The sequence below is a fragment of the Humulus lupulus genome, chromosome 3, assembly GCF_963169125.1.
Source record: "Humulus lupulus chromosome 3, drHumLupu1.1, whole genome shotgun sequence".
NCBI classification, from domain to species: domain Eukaryota; kingdom Viridiplantae; phylum Streptophyta; class Magnoliopsida; order Rosales; family Cannabaceae; genus Humulus; species Humulus lupulus.
This window is the reverse complement of record NC_084795.1, coordinates 42,421,528-42,447,973: the sequence shown is the minus strand read 5'-3', so window position 1 is coordinate 42,447,973 and position 26,446 is coordinate 42,421,528. Positions and strand designations below refer to the sequence as shown.

The 26,446-nt window shown below is 43.1% G+C and overlaps 2 protein-coding genes across 2 annotated transcripts in view; both read left to right on the top strand.

Moving 5' to 3' along the window:
• Nucleotides 1-13,708: 13,708 nt before the first annotated feature.
• The window catches only part of LOC133824021 (beta-amyrin synthase-like), a 57,644-nt gene continuing 44,906 nt past the window's right edge, over nt 13,709-26,446 (top strand). Inside the window, exons 1-2 of the mRNA XM_062256879.1 lie at nt 13,709-14,147; nt 15,285-15,470. Of these exons, the coding sequence (XP_062112863.1) occupies nt 13,947-14,147; nt 15,285-15,470 (387 nt within the window). The 5' untranslated portion in view covers nt 13,709-13,946. The remainder of the gene's footprint in view (nt 14,148-15,284; nt 15,471-26,446) is intronic.
• Nucleotides 18,377-20,615, top strand: LOC133822589 (uncharacterized). Its single transcript, XM_062254967.1, has 3 exons — nt 18,377-18,999; nt 19,083-19,618; nt 19,694-20,615. Exons 1-3 carry the CDS (start codon nt 18,387-18,389, stop codon nt 20,276-20,278), a joined length of 1,734 nt encoding a protein of 577 aa, XP_062110951.1. The 5' UTR covers nt 18,377-18,386; the 3' UTR covers nt 20,279-20,615.

Sequence of the window (26,446 nt, the reverse complement as noted above, 5' to 3'; positions counted from 1 at the left end):
CTATTTTGTAGAGTTATCAAGTACTCTGTAAGATATAATCAAGAAATATCAATAATATCGACTGGTGGACTAGAGGGATTTTAACCTTCGAACCACCTAAAAAGAAAGGAGTGATCACCTTCCATGAGATTAATTTCGCAAGTCTATAATTTAGCTATTTTCATATTACGGTTCACCAATTAGCACTAATCCATCCTATTTATTCGTATAATTACCTGTTGGCGAAGAACTCGAGCTTTTCGCCCCCAGCATAGCAGCCACCATCAATAAAATAAACATCAAAGGTTCCCAAACCAAGATCTAGCCTCCGGGACATCAATCCCCACTAATCCAAGTAGTAGGAACCATCCCGAGGCCTAAAACCAAGTTCCCAAGGCCAAAACACTCAAACGGGCTCAACCCTGCTCAAGGGTTGCGACCCTGACACCTTGGGCCGCAGCCCCCAGCCACTCCAGGAGCAAGGGCCGTGGTGCCCAACATCTAGGGTCACAGCGCCCAGCAAAGGAAAAATCGCTCCACCTGCTTCTTCGAGCTAGGGCCGCGGCGCCCAAGAACAGGGTCGTGGCCCCCAACCCAGAGCCATCCCCAAACACATTCTCCTTCACCCCAAAGCCTCCAAAATCATACCTAAACACTTCCAAATCATCAAATCAAAGTTCCCAAGCTTCCCAATGGTCTGAAACTACCAAAACCCAAGGCTCAAACGAACCAAAAACTCAACGATTCACAAAAGTCAATTCTAAGCTTAGAAACTCTAAAAACTCAAAACTTAGATTACCTTTGATTGGGTTGTTTCTCGTCAAATCCTTCGGTCAAGAAGCTTCTAATCTTTCCTAGGATCGCTATGCCTCGATCCTCGCTTGATTCCGACTCCTAGAACTCGAGATTTCCTTGAAAATGCTTCAAACAGTAAAAATGAACTAACGGGAAAGAACGAGAGGTTTTCTAACGTATGTTCTATCTAACAAGCTTACTTCAAGCTTAAGTAACCTCGAATAAAACCTAATGCTCAGGGTCCCAAAAACACCCCCGGGGACATTATAGTCAAAACTTCCAGAATTCCATCCTGATCTCAATACTCCCAATTTATCATCAAATAACCTTCTCATTATCCAATATCCCAATAAAAGACCCCCGTTATGATAAAACCGCTAACTCATAATATAAGACCGTCTCATGCCGAATAGCTCGAATATATCTCCATAATAATGGGATCTCATTCACAAATCACAATATGCACCCAAATATACAAATATACCCTTAACGGGCCATATTATCAAAACATCATAATAATCAAATGTGGACCCACATGCATACATATAACATCATATTATAATATAATTCACATAAACATACATATTATCATTTAATGGCATAATTAAACAGTTATGGCCCTCCCAACCTACTAATCCAGCCATTAAACCGCATTAGGGATTTTGGGGCATTACAGAAAAACCTCAAGAAGCCAATGGGGAGGGGATCAACTTGAATGATGATATCGACCCCGGGATAGGTGAAGATAGATCCGAGCTCCAGGCCATCGAAGAGCTTGAGGAGGTGAACATCGACCCGAGAGATCCCGCTAAAGTGGTGAAGCTCGGGAAAAACCTGTGTAATAAGAGGAAGGCGAAGCTACTGAAATTTCTACAGGAGAATCCAGATGTGTTCGCCTGGTCTCACGAAGACATGATAGGAATCAACCCAAGCGTCATCATGCACACCCTCAACTTGGACAAGAACATGCTTGCAAAGTCCCAAAAACAAAGGCGCCTGGGCACGACCCGAGCTGAGTCCTTAGAGGAGGAAGTCGCTCGACTTTTAAAAGGCGGCTTTATTCGCGAGGAAAAGTACCCGATTTGGGTCGCCAATCCTGTTTTGGTCTTGAATCCCAACGGGAAGTGGCGGACCTGCATCGACTTTTCCGATCTGAATAAAGCCTGCCCCAAAGACTGCTTCCCCTTGCCAAGAATTGATCAATTGGTAGACGCCACGGCGGGGCACGAGCTCATGTCCTTTATGGATGCATTCTCGGGCTATAACCAGATCGCCATGAACCCGACGAACCAGGAACACACTAGCTTCATGACCCTAACTAACGTTTATTGTTACAATGTCATGCCCTTTGGGTTGAAAAATGCAGGAGCTACATACAAAAGGTTGGTCAACAGGATGTTTGCTAATTAGATCAGGAAAATCATGGAAGTGTATGTTGACGACATGTTGGTCAAGTCGAAAACTGCTGATAACCATATCCCCGATCTGAAAGAATGTTTTAAGATTTTAAGGCAGTACGACATGAGGCTGAATCCTCAAAAGTGTACCTTCGGGGTTGCGTCAGGAAAATTCCTGGGTTTCATAGTCAACACCAGAGGAATAGAGGTGAACCCCGATAAATTAGGTCGCTACTCGAGATGCCATCACCCCGGTCGTGAAAAGACGTCCAAAGTCTAACAGGAAGGGTGACAGCCCTTAATCGGTTCATTTCCAAATAAACCGATAAGTGTTTTCCATTCTATAACCTGCTCCAGGGAAATAAAGAATTTGAGTGGACCGAAGAGTGCGAACGTGCCTTCCTCGACCTGAAAGCACATTTAGCCGAGCCACCCGTGTTGTCTAAGCCAGCGGGGGGAGAGCCTCTTTTTCTTTACCTGGCTGTCACGAAAGATGCGACTAGCGCCGTACTAGTCTGGGAAGAAGACTGGTCTCAGAAGCCAGTCTATTACATTAGCAAGAGGCTTCTCGGAGCCGAATCTCGATACCCATTAATGGAAAAAATGGCTTTCTGCCTTATCACAGCCTCTAGAAAACTCAGGCTGTATTTCCAGTCTCATTCAATCCACGTCATAATCGAACAACCTTTAAGGCAGGTTTTGCAGAAACCTGAGGCATCGGGGCATCTTTTGAAGTGGGCTATCGAGCTCAGCCAGTTCGAGATACTGTACGTACCGCGAACTGCAATCAAAAGCCAAGCTCTGGCTGATTTTGTGGCAGAGTGCACGGGATTCCGAGAAGAGCCAGTGGAAGAACCGGTACGAGCCTCGTGGAAAGTCTTTGTGGACGGCTCGTCTAACAAGAATGGATCCGGAGCTGGAGTCATTTTGATATCCCCGGAGGGACATTGTTTCCACTCCGCGTTGCGATTTGGTTTCGAAGCATCCAACAACGAAGCCGAATATGAAGCTTTATTGGTTGGGCTAAGGGTGGCTCAGGAGCTGAAGGCCAGCTCCATCCAGTGTTATAGCGATTCCCAGCTCGTGGTAAACCAGGTATCAGGATAATACCAAGCGTGGGGAACCAAGATGGCGGCCTACCTGGCCAAGGTAAAGAAAAAGCTGTCCGCATTTGAGCACAGCCTAGTTGAACAGATACCTCGGGAGTAGAATGCCAATGCTGACGCCTTAGCAAAGCTTGCCACCTCCGGGGAGGCTGAAACTTTGGGCCTGGTACCGGTGGAGTTCTTGGAAAAGCCAAGCATAGAGGAAGCCGAGAAGGAGGTTGAAATGATCGACACCAGGCTGACCTGGATGACTCCCATAGTCGAGTACCTCATAACAGGAAAGTTACCTGAAGACTGAAACGGCGCGAGAAGGGTACTTTACAAGGCTCCGAGGTATACAATGGTAGACAGGACGTTGTACTGACGTGGTTTTTCTTTACCTCTTCTTCGGTGCGTTCTGCCAGGCGAGGCGAAAATTATTCTTCGGGAGATCCATGAGGGGTTTTGTGGGGATCACGCTGGGGGGCAAAACCTAGCCTTGAAGATATTAAGGCAAGGATATTACTGGCCCACTCTGTCGAAGGATTCGATTTCCTATGTCCAAAAGTGCGACAGGTGCTAGCGGTTCGTCGCGGTCGCCTGGGCCCCTCCAGTTGAGCTGAAGATGATCTCGTCCACGTGGCCGTTCGTGGCCTGGGGGATTGATTTAGTTGGTGCCCTGCCCACGGGAAAAGGAGGAGTTCGCTATGCGGTGGTGGCTATTGACTACTTCACAAAATGGGCAGAAGTGGAGCCCCTGGCTACGATTACATCAAAGAGGGTCCTCGACTTTGTGTTAAGAATATAATCTGCCGATTCGGGTTGCCAAAGAAGATCGTGTCGGATAACAGAACCCAGTTTGATAGCGACCTCTTCATCAAATTCTGCAAAAGGCACGACATAATTAAAATCTTTTCCTCCGTGGCCTACCCCCAGGCTAATGGACAGGTCGAGGTTGTGAACAAGACACTAAAAGCGAGCCTTAAGAAGAGGTTGGATGAAGCCAAGGGATTTTGGCCTGAACAGCTCCCCCAGGTGCTGTGGGCGTACCAGACCTCGCACTGAACTTTGACGGGTCACACTCATTTCTCCCTGGCTTTCGGGAGCGAGGTCGTCCTTCCCATCGAAACAAAGATAGCCTCACATAGAGTCTGGGCATTTGACCAAGACCAGAACGACAAATTTCTCAGCGCGTCCCTCGACCTAGTTGACGAAAAACGTGAAGATTCACAGCTGCAGCTTGCGCATTATCAACAAAAGATCACTCTTTATTTCAACTCAAAGGTCAAGAGATGCATCTTTAACTTAGGCGACCTGAAGCTCCGAAGAGTCTTCTTAGCCGATAAGGATCCCAAGGACGAAGTTTTGGGGCCGAACTGGGAATGACCCTATCAAATAATAGAGGTTGTGAAGGAAGGGACCTTTAAATTAGCTCGGCCTAATGGAGAAGCAATCCCGCAGACATGGAACGCTACACACCTAAAGAAATATCATCAATAGTTATACTTTTGTAAGGCTTAGTTATGAAAGCCGCCTTGTTTTATTAAAAAATGAGAAGTACTTTTGTATATCGTTGTATGTTTCTGTGTGCGGATAGTGTTAGAAGAGCGTTTTCCAAGTAACCAAGAAAGATCTTTTTCAGTTTACTTGGGGGGCATATGTCCTGGATACCAACCAGGTCCTAAAAACTTAGAAGTTAGTTAAATTGACTAACCAGAGTTTTTCCTAAAGAGCACGAGGTGTCGATAAAATTAACGCGAACTAAGTTTTTAAAATCAAATATGTCGTGGATACAACCAGGTCCTAAAAACTTGGAAGTTAGTTAAATTGACTAACCAGTGTTTTTCCTAAAGAGCACGAGGTGTCGATAAAACTAACGCGAACTAAGTTTTTAAAATCAAATATGTCCTGGATACAACCAGGTCCTAAAAGCTTGGAAGTTAGTTAAATTGACTAACCAGTGTTTTTCCTAAAGAGCACGAGGTGTCGATAAAATTAACGCGAACTAAGTTTTTAAAACCAAATATGTCCTGGATACAACCAGGTCCTAAAATTTAGAAGTTGATTCAAATTGGTTAATCGATGTTTTTCTTAAAAAGCACGAGGTATCAATAACAATTAACGCGAACTAAGTTTTTAAAGTTAACCGTCCTGGATGTAACCAGGTCCTAAAAACTTAGAAGTTTGTTAAAATTGACTAGCAGTGCTTTGTAGTTTCGAAGAAAAAGTCAATAGACAAACTAAGTTTTTACCAAACACGCAAAAAACTAATAACAACTATTAAAAATAAATTGAAATGAAAGTCAAGGAAACCAATTGTCTCGAGGAGGAAAAACCGCGTGGTAAAAGACTACAAATAAGTAAAGAATACAAAAGTCCTAGGCCCCCCCAGGCCACTCCGATGAAGTCATCCCTTCGGTCTCCTGCTCGCTAGCAGCGGAAGTTTCCCCAGTCTCAGAAGGCAGCTCCTGTTGAAGGTGGGCCTTGAACTTCTCGAGAAATGGCTCCCACACCTCAGGTGCCAGGAAGGAGAAGTCGCCATCCTGGTTGAACGCCCAGCAGTGATAGAGCATGGCCTCCATGGAGGAGCTAGAAGACGCCCTCTCTGCCACGGTGGCGGCCTCGGCCTCCAACTGCTTAGCCTTGGCCTCCTCGAGCTCGGCCTTCATAGCAGCCAAGGCGACCTGTGCAGCCTCAACCTCCAATTGCTTAGCCCTGGCCGCCTCCAGTTCGGCCTTCGCAGCGGCCAAGGCGACCTGTGCGGCCTTTTTGTTTTATTTGGCATCCATCTAGGCAGCCTTTGCATTTTGCTCTTGCTGTTGTGCAGACGCGAGAGCGACCTGAGCAGTCTGGAACTCGCCCCTGATCTCGTCAAACCTAGCACTGGACCGAGCTATGCTGCGGTGTAGAGCCAAAGCCGCTTGTAAAGACATAGAAAGTAAGGCATGTGCTGGAAACAAAGCAAAGAAGCAGATGCTGGGAAGAAAACAAAGAAAGTTAGCTAAATAAACTTACCGTGAGGGTCATCCCCAGCGAAGACTCCATAACATTCTCGGGGCTCCTCGTCTCGATCTCCCGCAAGTCCCTCAGGGTGGCATTGTAGTAATGGTCCACCGTATAGCTTGAGGTATCGTAGACCGTCCCTTGGAAGGCCTCGGCGATTTTCTCCAGGGCCTGAGTGTTCAACGGGATGCGCATGGTGGGAGTGGGAGCTGGCGGGTTTCCGGCTGGTACCTCCTGTTCCCGAGTAGGGATCGGAGGCCGCGGGGGAGGTGGGAGCATGTTCTCTGCGGTAGCAGGAACCTGGCCCTCCCCTTAGCGGGAGACTTGGAGATGGTCTCGGGAGGAGTCTTCTTGGTCAGCCGAGGTTTCTTGACCAATGGCCCGGACGATCCGGAGGGAGGATCCCCCCCCGGAAGATGGATCGCAGGACGTTGTCTTTAGGCTGGGCCATCTCTTCGCCTGAAACAAAAAGGAATGGAGCGTTAGTACACATGTAAGGTCACTTCATTACAAGAAAAGTCTAAAAGATGTATTGCAAAGGTCCTACCCTCCGAGCTAGAGGAGGAATCTAGTGCCTCGACCTCCGGCCTTGGAGCCTCTATGGGGGAATCTAAGTTTATGACTTCGTGAATGAGAGGGGGCTCTGGGTCCGGATCTGCCTCAGGACTGGACTCCTCTACATACTGCCTAAGCCCTGGAGCACTACACCCTCCAGAAGGGAGGGCCACAACCTAAGGTTGGTCCTGTACTCCTAAAAAAAGGCTGACCTAAAAGCCAGGGTGTTGTCTACTACTATAGTTCCCCTAGGGCGGCCCATGTCATGGCACAGCACTAGTTGATCTACACACTGGAGTAAGGTTATGTTAAGGTCTGGGTCATCTCGGTGACGGTGTACGAGCTGGCTTGGGTTATACCTAGCAAGCCTTAGGTCTGCAGCGGCCCTGTCTAAGTCCCTAAACAGGTACGGGTTACCTTGGCCGGAGGGGCCGGCTGCTGCCCCGGACTGAATCCGATCCGCGTCGAGGCCCTGGGCAGCCTCGAGAGCCCGCCTTCGTCGCACGAGCGGCACCTCGTCTTCCTCGTCCTGCTCGTCACTGTCCGCAGTATCCCCCTCGGGGACAGGCACCAGCTCGCAAGCTACTGGGATAGCTCGCGACCTCCTCAAGGCCAGAGTCTTGCCCGGAGAAATCAACTTACACGCCAACATCGTCTTATCCGATACGAGCTGGCGGTAGTCTTTTTCACTTGATGGGAGCCCCGCCAAGGTTTCGTATTGACACTCGAGGGTCACTGATTTGGCCGTCCTCGCAAAGATGGCTGCACTATGATGTTCAAGTCAGCACGTGTGAAAAGAAATAAAGCTATGTGCTTATTTTGCGAGCTGAGAATAGAGAGAACTTACGAGGACAGTTGAAGTAGTGGTATTCGCAATTGTGAAACCCCGTCTTCATGAAGAACTGGTCCTTGAAGTCGTTGGGGTGGCTGGACAGCTCGATGACTGCAGGAGAGTTGGGAAAACGGGTCAAGTAGTAGAACCCGTCGCCTCGCCCCCGTTGATCCGGGCTGGCTTTGAGGCAGAAGAAGAAAAGGATGTATGCTGGGGTCGGGACCTCCCACTCGTGCCTCAGGAAGAGGTACCTCAGCCCCATTAGCAGGCGGTAGGAGTTAGGGAGCAGTTGGAAGGGAGCCAGCGTCATGTAATTCAGAAAATCCGCAAAGTACTGGTCCAGAGGTAGGAAGGCCCTGGCCTTGAGGTGTTCGTCGCTCCAAGCCACGAACTCCTCGTCGAGGGGCGTGCAACTCCTCTCGCCCTCGAGGGGAGGACGGGCAACAAGAGCGCATGTCCCGGTTTTGATGTTATGGGACAGCAGGATCTTGTTGACCCTCCCTTGGGTCGTAATCTTCGAGGCTATCCTCTCTACCTCGAAGAAAGCATCAGGTCCCACCTCGACCTCTTTCTCCACTGTGGGACCGAAGTGGGGGATAGCAGAATCCACAACAATCCCTTTCCCCTTGCTGGGATGACGAGCCAGCCGTGCTCTTCTTGGGTACGTTCTTCCTGGGTCCCATCTGGTCGCCTAACGAATAAGAATGAAGAAAAGTTTAAATGGGCGACCTAAAAATAGAAAAGGGAATATAGCATGAGAAGTGGTTTTCGTACACGGGTTGAGGTAATCTCAGCCCGCGGTGTGTGAAGCCACGCATTGCCATGGTCACGCGCCCACATTTCCAACGGATCCCCGATTGCTCGGGATCTGTGTGTCAAGAGGGTTAGGATAATGCTTGCCTTGGAGGGAAAGTTTTAAAAAGCAAAACCGCCTAGGAGGCGTGACCTCTAAGCTACCCGGTTTTGCACCCTAGAAACCTCTCACCTTCCCCTTTCCAAACAAGCATTCCCTAAAGGCTACCCAGAAAAAATACCCAGAATTTATCTTGTCCTAAACATCACGTTCCTAGACATGTTCTCATGTAGTCAATATACCTAGGATCAAAACCTATGCATCAAAAGCCAGCCAGAAACAACCTACAGTGTGTGACTAAGAAGGAGGTTTACCCAAACAGAAAAACAAAAATATCAAAACATGCAATAGACAGAGGACTTATAGTGTATTTTCCGTGTGGAAGTCGCGAAGAGCATAGGAATCGGAGTCCTGGTGGAGTCTTTAAAGCTGGACTGGTGCAGAAACTCTTGTGGCAAGAGTGTAGGGATCCCTGGGATGATAATCAGAAGAAGAAAAACTTTTGAGACTAAAGAACAGAGAAAATGAGAAAAGATTTTCAAATAAAGGGTGGCTAATGCGGAAGATGGGCAACCTTATATATACGTAAGAGACAAAGGAACGATGACCATTTGATCAAATTAATGCGAGATACGAGGGTCATAACTCGAGAGGCGAAACGACGGCCGAAGGCAGGCTAGGCCATTTAATGCAATTCTCGAAAGCCGAATAGTCGACAACCACGACACTCACGTGTCCGATACCCACACAGTGGGCGGGACATGAAGAGTCGAAGGGGAACCTTAAAAGCCCCTGCTGTGAAGGTCACAGGTGACGCCATGGGTCATGAGCAGGGGATTGGGGGGCAAATGTACGCCCTAAATATCCGTGCATTATTGGCGAGCTAGAAAAGGGCCTAATTCGATTTGCCACGTGTAAATCGTCCACCCGGAGCTGTTGTTACGGGCTTCCGTCTGTCTAGCCCGAGCTGTTTAGAGAGTTAGCAGTTTACTCAAAGGCAGCGGGTCAGCAATATGGATACCAGGAGTTGGCCCTACGTCAAGCTCATGATGCGGCAGAGATCTGACACCCGAATCCTTGTAAAGACAACCATGCAATATAAATGTGCATGTATCAGACATCACGTGTCTATTCCATTTATGAATTCTCGGACACGCATTATAAACGGGTGTATTCAGTCATCCCACGCCTGATATAGGCCGTGCGGCCCATAGCCCCTCCTTACTTATTGATTAGACCACACTTCACTGTAAGGTTTTATGAGTTAATCATCAGTGTCACAGAGATGACGTGAGGGGTAAAGAGATCACGGGATGACCCCTTTGCAATGCCCAGGTATCCTCTTCCTATAAATACCAAGACCCTGGGCATTGCAAGGGGTTGGCAGATTCTTGTAAAGAAGTACTCTGTAAGATATAATCAAGAGATATCAATACTATCGACTGGAGGACTAGAGAGATTTTAACCTTCGAACCACCTAAAAAGAAATGAGTGATCACCTTCCATGAGATTAATTTCGCAAGTCTAGAATTTAGTTATTTTCATATTACGGTTCACCAATTAGCACTAATCCATCTTATTTATTCGTAAATTACCTGTTGCGAAAAACTGCGTCAACAATTATTATTATTATTATTATGTGGAAGTTTGTATAATATTTTTTTGTGACATTTTGATCACATATATGTCTTAATAATTTTGTATGAAACCTACAAATTTACAGAAATATCATAATAACAAAATATAGATTCATACTTTTTGGATATAACAAATGTAATGATTTTTATTTTAATTCTATCAAAAGATAAAGTAGAATATACCAAATAGTTCACTATAATTAGAATAAAAGAAATTAAATGAAAAGTCACATTACTAAAACCCCGTCTAAAGAAATAAGGTTTCATGAGAAAGAATATTAATAGCGTGATCATAACACAAAAAACAATAAAAGTTTTAAGTTATAATGTGTGTATATATATATATATATATATTTTGTTAATCCAAACTTTATTGATTTCACCTTTCTAATATGGTTGAGTTCCAGAAATAAATGAATGCATTATATCTAATAATCTTGTTTGGTAAAATCTAGCTTTCACCTTTTATTTTTCTTCAACTTGCTCTTCTTGTTAGGATCCTCCCATAAGTACCAACTTCAATTAGACTTGTTTTGTTTATTAAATGAAGCGACGTGGGACGGTCTTCACTCTTCACTATGGGCATTCATTAGTCTGATTTGTGGTAAAGATATATTCTGTTAAAAAAAAGTGAGGAAGAGAGAGATGAGGAAAATTAAGACTTTTAGCATATTTTTAATGACTCAACTATTTTAAATTTAATTTTTTTGCCATGTGTCATGTTTTTAGATGTGAGACAGAATTGGGACAACAGATTGTTATTTTATCATTTTGTGGTGGTGGAGGGTTGGACGGTGCAGCAAGAGACTGATACTGTTGCTGCACATTTTTCATTAAAAGCAGCTTTGAATAAGAATCACTACAATTTGAGTATTTGGTGTTGTTGAAGAACCTGACATTAACATCATATGGTTGTTAGTTAGAAGTGGTGATGATAGGAATATATATATATATATACAGCTGTTCACATTTAATTTTTTTTGCCAAATGTCATGCTTTCAGAAGTGAGACAGAATTGGGACAGCAAATTTTTATTAGATCATTTTGTGTTGGTGGAAGGTTGTACGGTGCAGCAAGAGACTGATAGTGTTGCGTGCATTTTTCATTAAAAGCAGCTTTAAATAAGAATCCCAATTTGAATATTTGTGTTGTTGAAGAACCGACATTAACATCATATGGTTGTTAGTAGATGTGATGATGATAGGAGTATATATATATATATTCACATTTATATATTGGATATGATTGACGCGTTAAATTTATAATCATAGAATCACCCTATAATCATATATATATATATATATAACTATGGAGGTTGGTACTACTATACTATGCTATGCTATAATAGTGATTGTTTTTAATAATTACTTATATGTATTTTTTATATTTTTGACATGGATAAGTTCCAACTTATTTTTTTTTACATAATAATGTAATTCCAAGAAATCTTCTATAAATTTTCATGAAATTATAGATAATTTAAAATGTCAAAATTAAGATTTAAACAACATGTTTCATGCACATATAAATATCAAAACAAGCACGCGTGCAATAAACTATTTAAATCATGATTTTAGCCTCTTAAATTATACGAAATTTACTAAAAATTTGTGAGAAATCTACTGTAACTACATTACATACTATCATATATAAAAATAGAGTAGAAACTTAATAATGAACACAAAATTTTAAAAGTACCTATATGTGTGATATATCTGATTTCCTCTTCAGCACTTCAGATAATTTTATCAATGCAACTTTTCAGTAGTGTGTACTTTTCCCTCATTATAGACCGACTATGTGAATTTGATAGTGTCATGGGTGCTTCTTGGTTTATTCTATAGTTTGATAGAGTGAGGGGTGATGAGTTGCTCTGTCCCTCAAGTGATCACCCTTGCTTGAGTAAATTTGCTTTTAGCATTCTTATTCAATAACAATTGAATTTGTGGTTGTGTTGTGATGATATATGATAGTCCTTTATTATGAATCTTTTTTTTCTAGCTAGTTTTTGGTGTGTTTTGCTACTGGGTTATGGTGTATTTAGTGATTGATTTTTGGCGTATTTATTCGCAACTGATTTGAATGGATTAATATGGTTAATTTTTGGTCTATTTTGCTACTGGTTTTGGTAAAGTTTGCTACTTGTTTTGGTATATTTTTTTGCTGGTATTAGTGAATTTTGTGGTTGTTCACGACATCTAAATGAGCAGGTAGTGTATCGAGTATTACTTTAATGGTTTATTGTATGCATGGATTTAGATTGATTGCTACTATATCTATGAAAAATTCATGTTGCCATCTTTCAAAATGTTCCCGTGTTATGGTTCTTGGTTTGTTGTGTTGCACAAAGAATGGTGTGTTCATTTTTTCTTAGCTCAAAAAGATTATGTTGTCTTTCTTTACTATTCAATTTATGAACCTGGTTTTATTTCTTAATGCATGGACATCATCTGCAATTTATTACGAAACTGGGGTTGTTTTACTTTATCATTAAATTTCTGATCAATTTAAGGAGGATTGCACATAAGTACCTGCAACTCAAAAAGATTATTGGCAAGTTATTTCTTTACTCAGTTATCCTTTCTGTTCCATCTTGTTAGCAGTTTGATTGTAAAAGAAATTTGAGAAATCAGTTGTCTACTCATAATTTAGCTTCATAGACTAAATGTTGTAACTATGTAACTATACTAAATGGTCACTTGAATCTTATGTATTTTGATACCATTTTATTGAAGTTTCTCTAATTTTCAATAAAAAAAATATAAAGATTGTTTTTTTAAAATTGTTTTATTGCTTTTCTACTGTTAAGGCATGCACTTGCATAGTCAAGACAATAATATATTTTGATCTTGTAACTTTAGCATTATATTATATTGATTTCTGTTGATTAGTCTAGATTATATCGTAATTATACAGGAAATTTTGGAGGAATGTAGTGGTTTAAAATAGGGAAAGAAATTCCAATTTTCTGTGTATGGTACATCAATTCAAAACATTATGTCGTCTCATGTGTTACAGGAGATAATACTTTTATTTGAATTGTCGTTTCCGAAAAAAAATCTGCTGTCCCTAATTCTCTGTCTCCTCCATGTCCCACCAATTATTTTAAAACACCACATTTATATATAGTTGGGAAAAGAGAAAGTTGTAAATAATTTAAATATATATTAAATAAATAAATGAAGTGTCTTTAAATAATTAGTGGGATACGGAGGAGACAGAAAATTTGGGAACAGGTGATTTTTTTTCGTCGTTTCCTGCTAGTACATGACACTACACTACATGACACAACAGTATTAAAATTGATGTATGAATATTCTTACCAGAGTTTTAAACTGCTGTCCCACATCAATTTTGTAGTAGTGAATATTTTAAAAACATTGAGTGTATTTACCGTTGAAAAAAAATTGAGTATAAAAGTGCAATATTTTAAAAATATTAGTTATTTTAGCAACAATTTCCTCTAATATTTATATATAAAATTAATGAAATAATTTTATAGGTATATGAGAGGAAGACTTCAAGACTATTGAGTATTCAGAAATAGAGGAAACTGGTGTCCGAGTGTGCCTTTTAGTATTAATTGTTATTTTCGTTTGTTACAATCGTACACTCTTCTCTCTTGTATTTCTTGAGTTTGTTATCATAACAAACTGTAGTTAGTCTAACTCTGGTTAGTAACTTGGTTAACTAACCTGGTAGCTCTACGTGTATAAAATACCTCTTCCAATACATGACATGCTCACTGATGAGAACAAATCATTATTCTTTCTCAAGTAAGATTGTATAAAATACATATAGATATATAATATGTGGAAGCTTAAGATAGCAGAGGGAGGAAATGATTCTTACATTTACAGCACAAACGAGTTCGTGGGAAGGCAAATATGGGAGTTCGACACAGAGGGTGGCACTGCAGAAGAGCGAGCGGAGGTTGAAGCCGCCCGCTCTAACTTCTACAACAACCGTTTTCAGCTCAAGGCTTGCAGCGACCTCCTTTGGCGGATGCAGGTTAATTATTATAAACTCTCTTCTTCTCATTAATTACTTTTACAATTATATATATACTAGTTAGAAGTAAACTAATACATATTTGATTAGTTTAAAACTTGTAAATATTGTCTATAATTTTAATAAAAATGATTCATTATTTTAAAAAATATATATTTATATAATAAAGTATATTATAGTTCTATAGTATATATATAAATATATATATCAATAATTTATACATATATGACATATAAACACAATATTCACATATATATATATTTACATGACTATATAATATATATATAATATACAATAATATTTTAAAAAAATTAATAATAGAAATAAAATAATAATAGAAAGTCATAGTGTAGACAGTAGTATACATGCATAAATTGTTTTTAGTTTCTAATACATCAATCTCACAATATCTTTTGGTGAATTTGATGAAGATAAATTATTTCAATCACTTGATAAAAACAAACTATCACTCAAATTTATAAGATAAAAAAATGATATGTATGTATTTATTATTTTTAAATAAATATGATTTAATTATTTAAATTATCATAAAATATCTTTAAAATATTATATTTTAATTAATTAATTAATTTATTTTTGTTTAAGTTTATGTTTATTTGTTTTTGAATTTGGTAGTGATAACAAAAGATTATATACTATAGGTTTAACATAATATTAAGTTTAAGTTTAATTAAATTTTATTTAAGTTATAAAATATATAATTTTAATATTTTTAAATAGTTATTATTGTAAAATATCTTATTTTAAATTGTTTAATTATTTATTTATTTAAGTTTTAGTCAAGTTTACAATCTACCCTTAAATATAAGAATATTATCTTAAATATAAGAATATTCTGTTAAAATTAATAGAAAACCGTTAAAGTAAAAAATTTATTATCTATAGAAGATATATATATATATATTTGTCAATCTCAATAATATTATATATTTAATTTTTACAGATTCGGTAATTAGATTCTATATAAATGGGTTCATATTTTTTAATTAAAAAATAAATCAAAACTATAATTTAGAAAAACAAAATCTAAAATTGTAAAATTAGTTATTTGTAACAATATTAAATTTTATTTATTTTGGCGGGACAATATTATGTTAGCTTGCTTCATCTTTGCAGTTTCTAAGAGAAAGAGGTTTCAAACAAACAATTCCTCCCGTTAAGATTGAGGATGATGAGACGATCACATATAAAAAGACTACACTTGCACTGAGAAGGGCTGCCCACTTCTTTTCGGCATTACAAGCCAGTGATGGCCATTGGCCTGCTGAAAATAGCGGCCCCTCGTTCTACTTATCTCCTTTTGTTAGTATTTTCATCTTTTTATGTTACATTTATATAGGATAAATATATTGTATAGTTAACTATGTATTTATTGTATGTAAATCTATGTTTATATGAAATATCATTAGTTATCGTTGATATATTATTTTGTGCATTTGATACAATGACTACAACGTGTAACTAACTCTACACACTATCTTCTGTTGACGCCGTTTTTCGCCAACAGATAAAAGAAGAGAGCACGTAAACAATTAAAGACAATGGCTAAAACAAACAAACGAGTCAGACACGCGGTTTTTACGTGGTTCAGCAGTTAAATCTGCCTAGTCCACGAGTCTCTGTTATTAATCTCAAGATTATCTCTGAACAATCATTTAGCATGAATTCTCCAGAGTTTTCTCTCAAGAATCAGAAAATCGGTCCTTTACAATGGTGCATGCCTTCTCTATTTATAGAGAAGGATGCAGAATACTATCCCACATATTTTGGGTAGTTACTCTTTTGTGAATAAAATAAATAAATGCCTATAATCAGATATAAAAGGAAACGTCCCTGAAGACCAGGAAACGCATAACTGACCAAATAATATCCCACGATTCTTGGGGATTTACATTAATAAATGAGGATCATATCCCATATCTACAACTCTTGTAGATATTCAAGGTAGTCATTGCGTATCTCCAAGGCTTCACGTCATTGTGCGAGCCGCTGACACTTCCCGAGCTGACATTTCTTTCGAGATGGCATATCGAGCTCGAGATCCCTGCTCCGAAGTTGCTTCTGAAGATGAGGGGCTCACAGAGCTATCCTTCGAGATCGAGATCATTTCGAGGTCACCATATTCGAGGTCTGTACCATACTTTGCAGGCTCCGATTTACAATCGTAGAGCATACCCTTAACCCTCACGAGACCATTTAATGCGAACTCAGCTTTCGAGGTCATATTTGCTACGGCTCGAAATCTGGGTATAACATTTTGCCCCCTCAAAAGTATTTGTTCGAATCCTAAGAGAAGGAAACTTTTGAACTACTCTTTTCGGGAACCATACCGTCACACTCTTAAAAACGGACACGTGCCAGATGGGTATTGCTCACTTTAGGTACTTGAGTACCTTGGGATCATGCCCACGATCGTTCGTCTGACAGCTTTTCGGCGCTATCTTATCATCAACTCCCCTCCATTCGATCTGTTGAGGATTTCAATCAACGTTCCTGATTAATTCAGTTTTCCCCCCTATTTATGCAAGACTCCCTCTTCGTCTTCTTCACATTTTCTCATCACAGACCAGAAAAAAGAAACACTCCCTAAACCTCTTACCACAGTTTATGCTCATTGCATGTTTTCCAGGCCGAAGAAACAAAAGAATCCTGGTTTGTACGAGTCAGTGAGTTCTTTCCTGCAACCTCTTCTCCACTCGACGATTTCGCTGCACTCCCCATTACTGTGTAAGTACGCCATTTTTGTAGTTCCTTTTATATTGTGCTTGCTGTGTATGTTAGTTTACGTTATTAGCATGATGCGATAGGAGGGCTTGAACCGATAGGTTTTTAGGCTTTCTGGATTTTCACTCTGGAAGTTCGTCTCTGGTTTATATTCAGATTCAATCGTTTGAATGTGGTTTCAACTTTCTGGGTTTTGAAGATTTTAGGCTATGTTTCTTGTACACCAAGTTTTCGGGTAAAAACCCTTATTCTTGACAATTACACGAAACCCGAAAAAGCCCTTTCCTGGCTAACCGCCACCTTTCTTTCCCTTGAACTTCGGGATTTTCAAAAAATCATCCACGTTCTTTTTCTTCCCTGTGGAACACGTGCTCTGACTCTTTAGTGAGGGTCTTAATATTTAGTTTCTTGCCCTTAGTTATCCGAGCTTATCTTATCGAGTTCGTGATCCTTGCATGCATGGCCCTCACCATTTTTTCTTTCTCGTTAGATGTCACAGAATCTGGAAAGACGGTGGGGGTCATTACGAGCAATCCCTTACGAGCCCAAATCTCCGAGCCCGGAATCGGTCTTTGTTCGGAACCAGCGTCGGATTAAAGAGTACGAGATCGCACGCGAGCAAGAAGACATCCGAGCCCACTATCGCCGCCAGATTGACGAGGTCATCGAAAAGAAGAGAAGGGTCCTTCGGGAAGCCATCTATCCGGAGCCGAACCCCGGACCTAGGCCAGTTCCCCTCGACCCCGCGTTAAAAGTCACGGTAGCATACCATCCGGGGGAACTTCAGATTTCCTTAATGGCAGAGCCTTCGTCTTCGCAGCCTAGGAGGGAGATGTTTGAAGCCGAGTTCTACCAGAGCTCGGTTACCACCTCTGACCAGATAACTGACATCCTGGCCCTTCATGGCCTTAGCTCGTTGGACACACTGAACTGCCGAGCTCCGACAAGACATGAACGGAGCTGCTTCGCTCCTGGGGGCCGTGATTCCAGTGTGAAGTACGCGGCCTGGAGCCAGGAACACCTAAAGGCAGGAGCTTTGCTGCCCCTGAAGTCCTTTTTCAGAGATTTCACCGATTTCGTTGGGTTGGCTCCATTCCAACTCAACACCAACTCATACAGGGTGCTGTCTGCCCTGAGGTCCTTATTCCACGAGCTGGGGTGGATAGGACCTTCACCCCAAGAGATTTTATACCTCTTTTGTTTGAAGAGTAATCCCTCCCGAGCTCGGGGAGGAGATGGTTTTTACTATCTTTCGAGCTATCCCAAAGAGACAAAAATCTTTGAAGACCTTCCGAACCATCCCCCTGACTTCAAAAGGGCTTTTTTCTGGACAGACGGTCTGTTCCCGTCTCGACATCGTTCGTTTAGGCGAATTCGTAAGTATTCTCGTTACTTTCTATTTTTGAGCTCGAATCTTTAGTCCTTGTATCCATGTTTAGTTGAAGTGTATCTCGCCTTTCAGCTAACTTTCAGCGTCCCACCCCCGACGAGACAATGAAGGAGCACAGAGGGAGCCTGCTCCGACTCCCTTATGGCAGGAGGTCTCTTTCATTTCTGTTACATGAGGACAAGCTTCGAGCTTGTGGCTTGTTGGGACAGGGCCAGTCAACCTCTGACTGGTCCAGTAAAAAATACGAACGCTGGGAGGAAGTGCCTCTGCCCACAGGCATCCTTCCTCCGAGGAGGGAAAGGAAAGCACCTCTCCCAATTCGCTCGAGAAGTCCGCGGTCAGGGAACGAGGCAAATGATGAAGCCTCGGGTTCGGACTCCGATGGAGGTAAAACCCTTCCTACTTCGCGAATGTGGTCTCCCACTTTATTAAAACACAGGCCCAATAGACTAGTCTCGTGCCCACAGGATAGATATCACTTCTACATATGGAGTTGGGTAGATGACTGTGTCCATAGGTTTGATAGTGGGCTCGGGAAATACGACACTATGTATACCACAGACGAGATGTGGAATGGGATAGCTGTGCAGTATGGGACCAATGACTATAGGGACCTTTCGAGGTTATCACCAACTTATAGGGAAGGCCCTCCCCCCGCCTCTTCTGAAGACGGGGGAATTTCATGGTCCCCAAGCTCGATCTCGGGGGAAAGTTCCAGTTAGGTTTTTTCTTTCACCACTCTATATAGTGTTGGAGTAACTTGTATTTCTTTCACTGACTCACTGTGATGACTTGTGCAGGCAACATGGACTCCGACCTCGACGCCCTCATCGACAATGCGGGTGCCAAGAGGAGCAAGCGCCCCAGGGCAAGGGGACTGACAACCAGTCAGCCTGGGAAAAGCTCCAAGAGATCTAGGAAAACGCCTCCTCCTCCCCCGCCGGCTTCGAGCTCTGCTGCTGCGTCGACTGGCCAGACTAACGTCCCCACGACGATACCACCCTCGCAGGCCGTCGTCCCTGTGGTGGCGCCGGCCTCGCAGACTGATATCGCTGCCGTGGTTGAATCCCAACCTCCTGTGGCGGGTCAAACGCCTTCTACCCAGCTCGTCAAAAGACCTTCTGCTTCCCGAGCCCAGAAGCTAACTATTTCCACCCATATGGATTCGTATGTGGTGGATAATGCTGCCGGTCCTCACGGGTCTACGCTGATCTCGGATGTAATGTCCCGGATTGGCCAGAGCTACGGCAATTTTGAGGCTCCTCAGTGGCAGTGTCTAACTGGCACTCGGGACCGCACTGTCCTGTACGAGAAGAGTATCGAGCACACTGCCGCGGTAAGTATCCTATATATTCCCTTTGCTTACATTCATGCTGTCTCGAGGCTAATGATGGTTTCTTCCTTTTTTCAGGCTCTTGCTTTCACTGCCCAGCTTAATTACGAGCTGAACAACGAGGTCCATTCGAGCAGGACCCTCGCCCAAGAGGAGAGGGACCTCCACCTTAAAGCGAATGACGACCTGAAGGCAGTGAATACTAAGCTTGAGGCAGTGGTTAAGGAGCGTGAGGAAATGGCCAAGGAGCTCGGAAAGCTGAAAAACGAACTCGAGGAGCAGAAGAAAGACAACATCCAGCTTCGGGAGACCAATAAGAAGCTCGAGGAAGACAAGGCCGTCACCCTCGACCTCATGGAGGATATCAAAACCCGCCTTACTGCTGAGTTCAAAGAAAAGAAGGAAACGGCGGTCGATTCAGCCATGTACCGGATGTGGGCCTATAACGAAGAACTGGACACCAGTTTTTTGGGTCCCCTCGAGGCGTCCTTCCTCGAACGATGGAATGCCCGGCTCGAGAAGGAAGAGGCTGACCAGCTCGAGAAGGATAAAGCTACTCCGAGTACCGTTTCGGAGGGAGCTCAGGAGGATAGTCATGCTATTCGTCCTGAGGGGTCCGGTGCCACTGATGCTGAGAAGGCCAAGGAGACTCCTCTTCTTTGAATCTGACCTCGAGGAGATCAGTTTTCGGGGCTGCGTCCCATTATTTCTGTAATTATTTCAACTTGTGCCCACGGGGCTGATACAATTCCATTTATTATTCTTTTATATACTTACATTTCTTGGTTCGAAATATTTTGCATATTTTTATAATTGATGGACCGGTTATGTTTATTTATGCATACAAACATAGTTTGGATTTAGGCTCGAAATTCGATGCATTCATGCATAGTTTATTCGATTTATCCGTTTCCAACCTCGTTATTTATCAAGGTCGGACATTACTGTAACCATGAACTGAAAAGTACTTATATGGCATGTAATATGAATGATTTGGTTAATCTTTTTAGTCACTTTTCCTCATCCTTAGTATCTTAGCTCCGAGGTTATGAGTTCGAAACTATTTTAAGATGTTCCAGCCTCGATCTCGACATATTTTGTGACGGGTTTAGGCTCCCATTCATCATTGATCGATAATTTGGCTGGTTTGTTCCAAACCTGTTATGCTTGCACATCTGGTTAATTCCAAACGTTTTTGGTTTTTGGTAGCTCGGTAATGTCCGAACTATCTAAGCCCGCGTACTTGGTTATTTCCAAATACTTAATGTTTTTTATAATTCGGTTAAGTCCGAACTATCTAAGCTCGCTCGGTTAAGTCCGAACTATCTAAACTCGCGTATTTGGTTATATCCAAATACTTTTTTGTTTTTGATAACTCGGTTAAGTCCGAACTATCTAAGCTCGCATATTTGGTTGTATCCAAATACTTTTTGTATTTTTTTTTTTTTTTTTTTTAAAGCTAGAGGTATGTATACCAATGTTGCCCCCTTAATATCCTATGAGTGTGACCATAGGTTATTAAATTAAGAGAGATTGCAAAAATAAAAATAAGTTACATGTGAAACAAAGTAGACCCTTTATTTGAAATTCAAAAACAAACTAAGTACAGAAAATCATGGTTACGGGCGACACTTCCTACACTATTGATAATATGGTCTAAGGTGTTCGCCATTCCATGCTCGTGGTATGAGGTTCCCATCTAATCTTGCAAGTTTGTATACGCCAGGGCGGATGACTGATTCTATCTGGTATGGTCCTTCCCAGTTTGGCCCGAGTACTCCTGCTGCTGGATCTCGGGTTGCTAAGAATACTCGTCTCAAAATCAGGTCTCCCACTCCGAACTTTCGGTCTCGAACCCTCTTATTGAAATATCTCGTGGTCCGTTGCCGGTAAGCAGCATTTCTCAGCTGAGCCTCCTCCCTTTTTTCTTCGATCAAGTCTAGGGTTTCTTCGAGCTGAGTATGATTGGAACTTTGGTCGTAAATCTGAGTTCGAATTGTCGGAATTTCGACCTCAATGGGCAACATTGCCTCGCAGCCGTATGCTAGAGAAAACGGGGTATGCCTAGTTGATGTCCGAGCTGTATTTCTATATCCCCAAAGGACTTGGGGTAATTCCTCAGGCCATCGTCCCTTTGCTTCTTCCAACTTTTTCTTCAAGGAACTCTTGAGAGTTTTATTAACGGCTTCGACCTGACCGTTCGCCTGAGGGTGAGCCACTGACGAAAAGCTCTTTATTATACCGTTCTTGTTACAAAAGTTGGAAAATAAGTCGCAATCAAACTGGGTTCCGTTGTCAGACACAATCTTTCTTGGCACTCCATATCGGCATACGATGTTCTTTACCACGAAATCCAGGATCTTCTTCGAAGTTATGGTCGCCAATGGTTCAGCCTCCGTCCATTTTGTGAAGTAATCAACCGCGACCACAGCATACTTTACTCCTCCTTTGCCAGTTGGGAGTGAGCCTATGAGGTCGATGCCCCATACCGCAAAAGGCCATGGGGACGTCAACATGGTTAGTTTGGAAGGTGGAGCTCGGGGTATCGTGGCGAATCTCTGGCACTTGTCGCATTTTTTCACGAACTCGAAAGAATCCATCTTAATGGTTGGCCAGAAATATCCTTGGCGTATAATTTTCTTGGATAGGCTGTGCCCCCCGGTATGATCTCCGCAAAACCCTTCATGAACTTCTCTAATAATCTTCTTTGCCTCGGGGGGAGTCACGCATCTGAGCAATGGCATGGAATACCCTCTTCTGTATAGCCTTCCATCCAGGATGGTGTAACGAGGAAGTTGATACATTAGTTTCCGAGCCTGACTTCGATCTTTGGGAAGAATTCCATTTTCGAGGTATTCAACGATCGGGCTCATCCAGGTCGGTTCTGTCTCGATCATGCACACATCTTCCTTGTCTGACTCAGTAATGCTGGGTGCTGACAGATGTTCTATGGGTACAACATTCAGCTCCTCATTTTCAGTGGAAGTGGCGAGCCGAGCTAAGGCATCTGCATTTGAGTTTTGTTCTCGGGGAACTTGTTCGATTGCATAAAACTCAAAAAACTCCAATGCGTACTTTGCCTTCTCCAGATAAGCTGCCATTTTTGTGCCACGACCCTGATACTCTCCCAAGATTTGATTAACCACGAGCTGAGAGTCGCTGTAGCAATGTATAGCTCTGGCCTTGAGTTCCTTTGCTATTCGTAGTCCCGCCAGTAAAGCCTCGTACTCAGCTTCATTATTAGATGCTTTAAAGCCGAACCTTAATGCAGAGTGAAATTTTCTCCCTGCAGGGGTGATCAGAATAACTCCTGCCCCCGCTCCATTTTCATTTGACGACCCGTCGACGTAAGGTTTCCACAGCTCGTGGGCCGTGGTTGTTACCTCGTCGTTGGCTGTACCGGTGCATTCCACTATAAAATCTGCCAACGCTTGTGCCTTAATGGTTGTTCTCGGATGGTAGGTGATCTCGAATTGTCCGAGCTCAACAGCCCACTTAAGGAGTCGACCAGATGCCTCTGGTTTGGACAAGACTTGCCTTAATGGTTGATCTGTCAGTACATGGATAGGATGTGCCTGAAAGTAAGGGCGGAGCTTTCGAGATTAGTGGATCAGACTGAGGGCGAGTTTCTCCATCAGTGGATACCTTGACTCTGCCCCCAGTAATCTTTTACTGATGTAGTAGACGGGTTTCTGTATTCTCTCTTCCTCTCGGACGAGCACCGCGCTTATCGCGTGTTCAGTTGTTGAGAGATATAAGAACAGTACTTCTCCCGTCTCAGGTTTCGATAGGATAGGTGGTTCGGCTAAGTGCCTTTTTAGCTCTTGAAAGGCTAGCGAGCACTCGTCTGTCCATTCGAACTTTTTACTTCCTTTCAATAAGTTGAAGAACGGGAGACCGCGGTCTGTTGACTTCGAAATGAACCTGCCCAGAGCTGCCATCCTGCCAGTCAAGATTTGAACATCTTTATGCTTCCGAGGTGAAGGCATATCGATCAGGGCCTTTATTTTATCGGGATTAGCCTCGATTCCACGAGAGTTGACAATGAAACCCAGAAATTTCCCCGAAGACACCCCAAAAGTGCACTTCTGAGGATTCAACTTCATGTTGTACTTTCTGAGCACGCCGAAGCACTCTTCGAGGTCATCAACATGGTTCTTGTTAAGTTGAGACTTTACGAGCATGTCGTCAACATAAACTTCCATGTTGTTCCCTATTTGCTCTGAGAACATCATGTTTACGAGCCGCTGGTACGTGGCTCCAGCATTCTTGAGTCCGAATGGCATGACATTGTAGCAGTAGAGCCATTTATCCGTAATGAAGCTTGTATGCTCTTGGTCGGGGGCATGCATGGGAATCTGGTTATATCCAGAATAGGCATCCATGAATGACATCAGACCATGCCCCGCCGTGGCATCCACGAGCTGATCAATTCTCGGTAGGGGAAAACAGTCTTTCGGGCAGGCCTTGTTGAGGTCTGAGTAGTCAATGCATGTCCTCCATGTCCCATTGGGTTTCGGGACCAACACTGGATTGGCCACCCAATCAGGGTAAAAAGCATCCCTTATAAAATTATTTGCTTTCAGCCTGTCCACCTCCTCCTTTAGTGCTTTCTTTCTGTCTTCATCCAGCTGCCTTCGCTTTTGCTGCTTCGGAGGAAAACTTTTGTCTATATTCAATGCGTGGCTCGCTACATTAGGGCTTATTCCCACCATGTCAGAGTGGGACCACGCGAAGACATCCTGGTTTTTCTTCAGAAAGCAAATTAATTGCTATTTTGATTCGTCTAGGAGGTGTTTCCCGACCTTCACCTTTTTCGAGGGACTAGATTCATCGAGCTGAACCTCTTCGAGCTCCTCCAAAGGTTGGAGGTCAATCTTCTCTTCAATCCTTGGATCGATCTCCTCGTCAATTTTCAGAACTGTCCCGTCTTTATACTGTATGACAACAAGTGCTTGCGCGCTTGTTTGTTTCTTTCCCCTTAAGGAAATGCTGTAGCACTCCCTTCCTGCCAGTTGATCTCCTTTCAATGTTCCGACCCCGCTTGGAGTCGGGAACTTAAGGGCTAGATGCCTTACAGATGAAATTGCCCCCAGCCCGACCAGGGCGGGTCTCCCGAGCAATACATTGTAGGCAGATGGTAACTCTACTACCACGAACTCCATCATCTTGGTCACCGAGACTGGATAGTCTCCCAAGGTCACAGGGAGTTCAATGGACCCCATACAGGCGGTTCCTTCTCCAGAAAAGCCGTACAAAGTGGTTGCACAAGCCCTCAGGTCGCGAAGGGAGAGTCCCATTTTTTCTAGGGTTGCTTTATAAAGAATGTTAACTGAGCTCTCATTATCTATGAGAACTCGGCGCACTCTTTTGTTGGCAAGCTGTAGGGTGATGACGAGTGGATCATGATGAGGGAACTGGACGTGAGAGGCATCCTCCTCGGTGAAGGTTATAGGCTGAGTCTCAACCCTTTGGCTTTTTGGTGCCCTTGGTTCGGGTTCATATGGAGACCCGTCCCCTGTCTTCAGCTCATTCACATATCGTTTTTGAGCATTTCTGCCCCCTCCTGCGAGATGAGGACCTCCCGAGATGGTTATTACGTCCTCTCCATCTATCGGCGGAGGCCTATCCTCATCCCGAGATCGGGAGTTATTATTCTGTGTTGCCGGGAGCGCGGCTACTCTCTGGCTGGCAGTAGCCTGTCCAGTATTCTGGTTTTTGACATACTGCCGGAAATAACCTCTCGAGATCAATCCTTCAATCTCGTCCTTGAGCTGTCGGCACTCATTAGTTGTGTGGCCGGTGTCCCTATGAAATCGACAATACTTGCTGGAGTCCCTCTTGGACTTTTGATTCCTCATAGGATCCGGTCGCCTGAAGGGGACCTGGTTTTCATTAGCCAGGTATATGTTTTCCCGGGACTCGTTGAGCTCGGTATGCACTTTATATACGGAGAAATATCTTTCTCCTTTTTTCTTCTTTCCTCCATCAGTCTCGGGATTATTTCCCTCGCTTTTTTTTCTTTTGGAAGGATTCTCCGAGGCAGGCTGTGTAACTAGAGGGTCAACCGAGGTTGAGGCGGAGTTAATGTTTATCATTGTAGTTTCGGTCTGCGAGGTCGCTTTGAGTGTTGACCTCGCTTCCTCTACATTAACAAATTTCTGCGCCCGTCTGTTAAACTCGGTTATCGACCTCACCGGTTTCCCTTGTATGTCATCCCAAAGTGCACTCCCGGGTAAAACACCAGCTCGGATGGCCATCAAGTGCCCGCTGTCGTCCACGTCACGAGCTCGGGCGACCTCTAGATTAAATCTTGTCAGGTAGCTCTTTAGTATTTCGCCTGGTTGTTGTCGGACGTTAGTCAAAGTGGATGCTTCGGGTCTGACTCCCACCATAGCCCGGAACTGCTTCTTGAAGTCTCTAGACAATTGATCCCACGAAGTTATAGAATGTCTCTTGTACTTCTCGAACCAACTCTTGGCAGGCCCGGCCAATGATGTTGGAAACAACATACATCTGAGCTCGTAACCCACGTTACTAGCTCTCATAATAGTGTTGAATGTACTCAGATGGCTGCATGGGTCGGTTTTTCCTTCAAACGCTGGGACGTGAGGAATCCGGAACCCTTGGGGGAACTGAGTGTTAGAAATATTGGGAGCAAACGGCTCGAGCTCCTCATCAGAGTCCTCATATCGACCGTTTCCTCGCTCATTCTTCAAAAGCCTAAAGGCTTTTTCGAGCTGATCGATCCTTTCTTGTACTGGGTCCTTAGGCGGTGTTTGGAATTGATAGTCATTAATCGCGATCCCAGGCTCGCGTCTCCGTGAGGGA

What these genes read in the sequence shown, in the direction of transcription:
- LOC133822589 (XM_062254967.1), top strand. Translation starts at nt 18,387, where the DNA reads ATGAAGGAGCACAGAGGGAGCCTGCTCCGACTCCCTTATGGCAGGAGG. An exon ending in GATCTCGGGGGAAAGTTCCA is followed by an intron (nt 19,000 to 19,082) that starts GTTAGGTTTTTT and finishes TGACTTGTGCAG; the next exon opens with GCAACATGGACTCCGACCTC. An exon ending in GTATCGAGCACACTGCCGCG is followed by an intron (nt 19,619 to 19,693) that starts GTAAGTATCCTA and finishes TCCTTTTTTCAG; the next exon opens with GCTCTTGCTTTCACTGCCCA.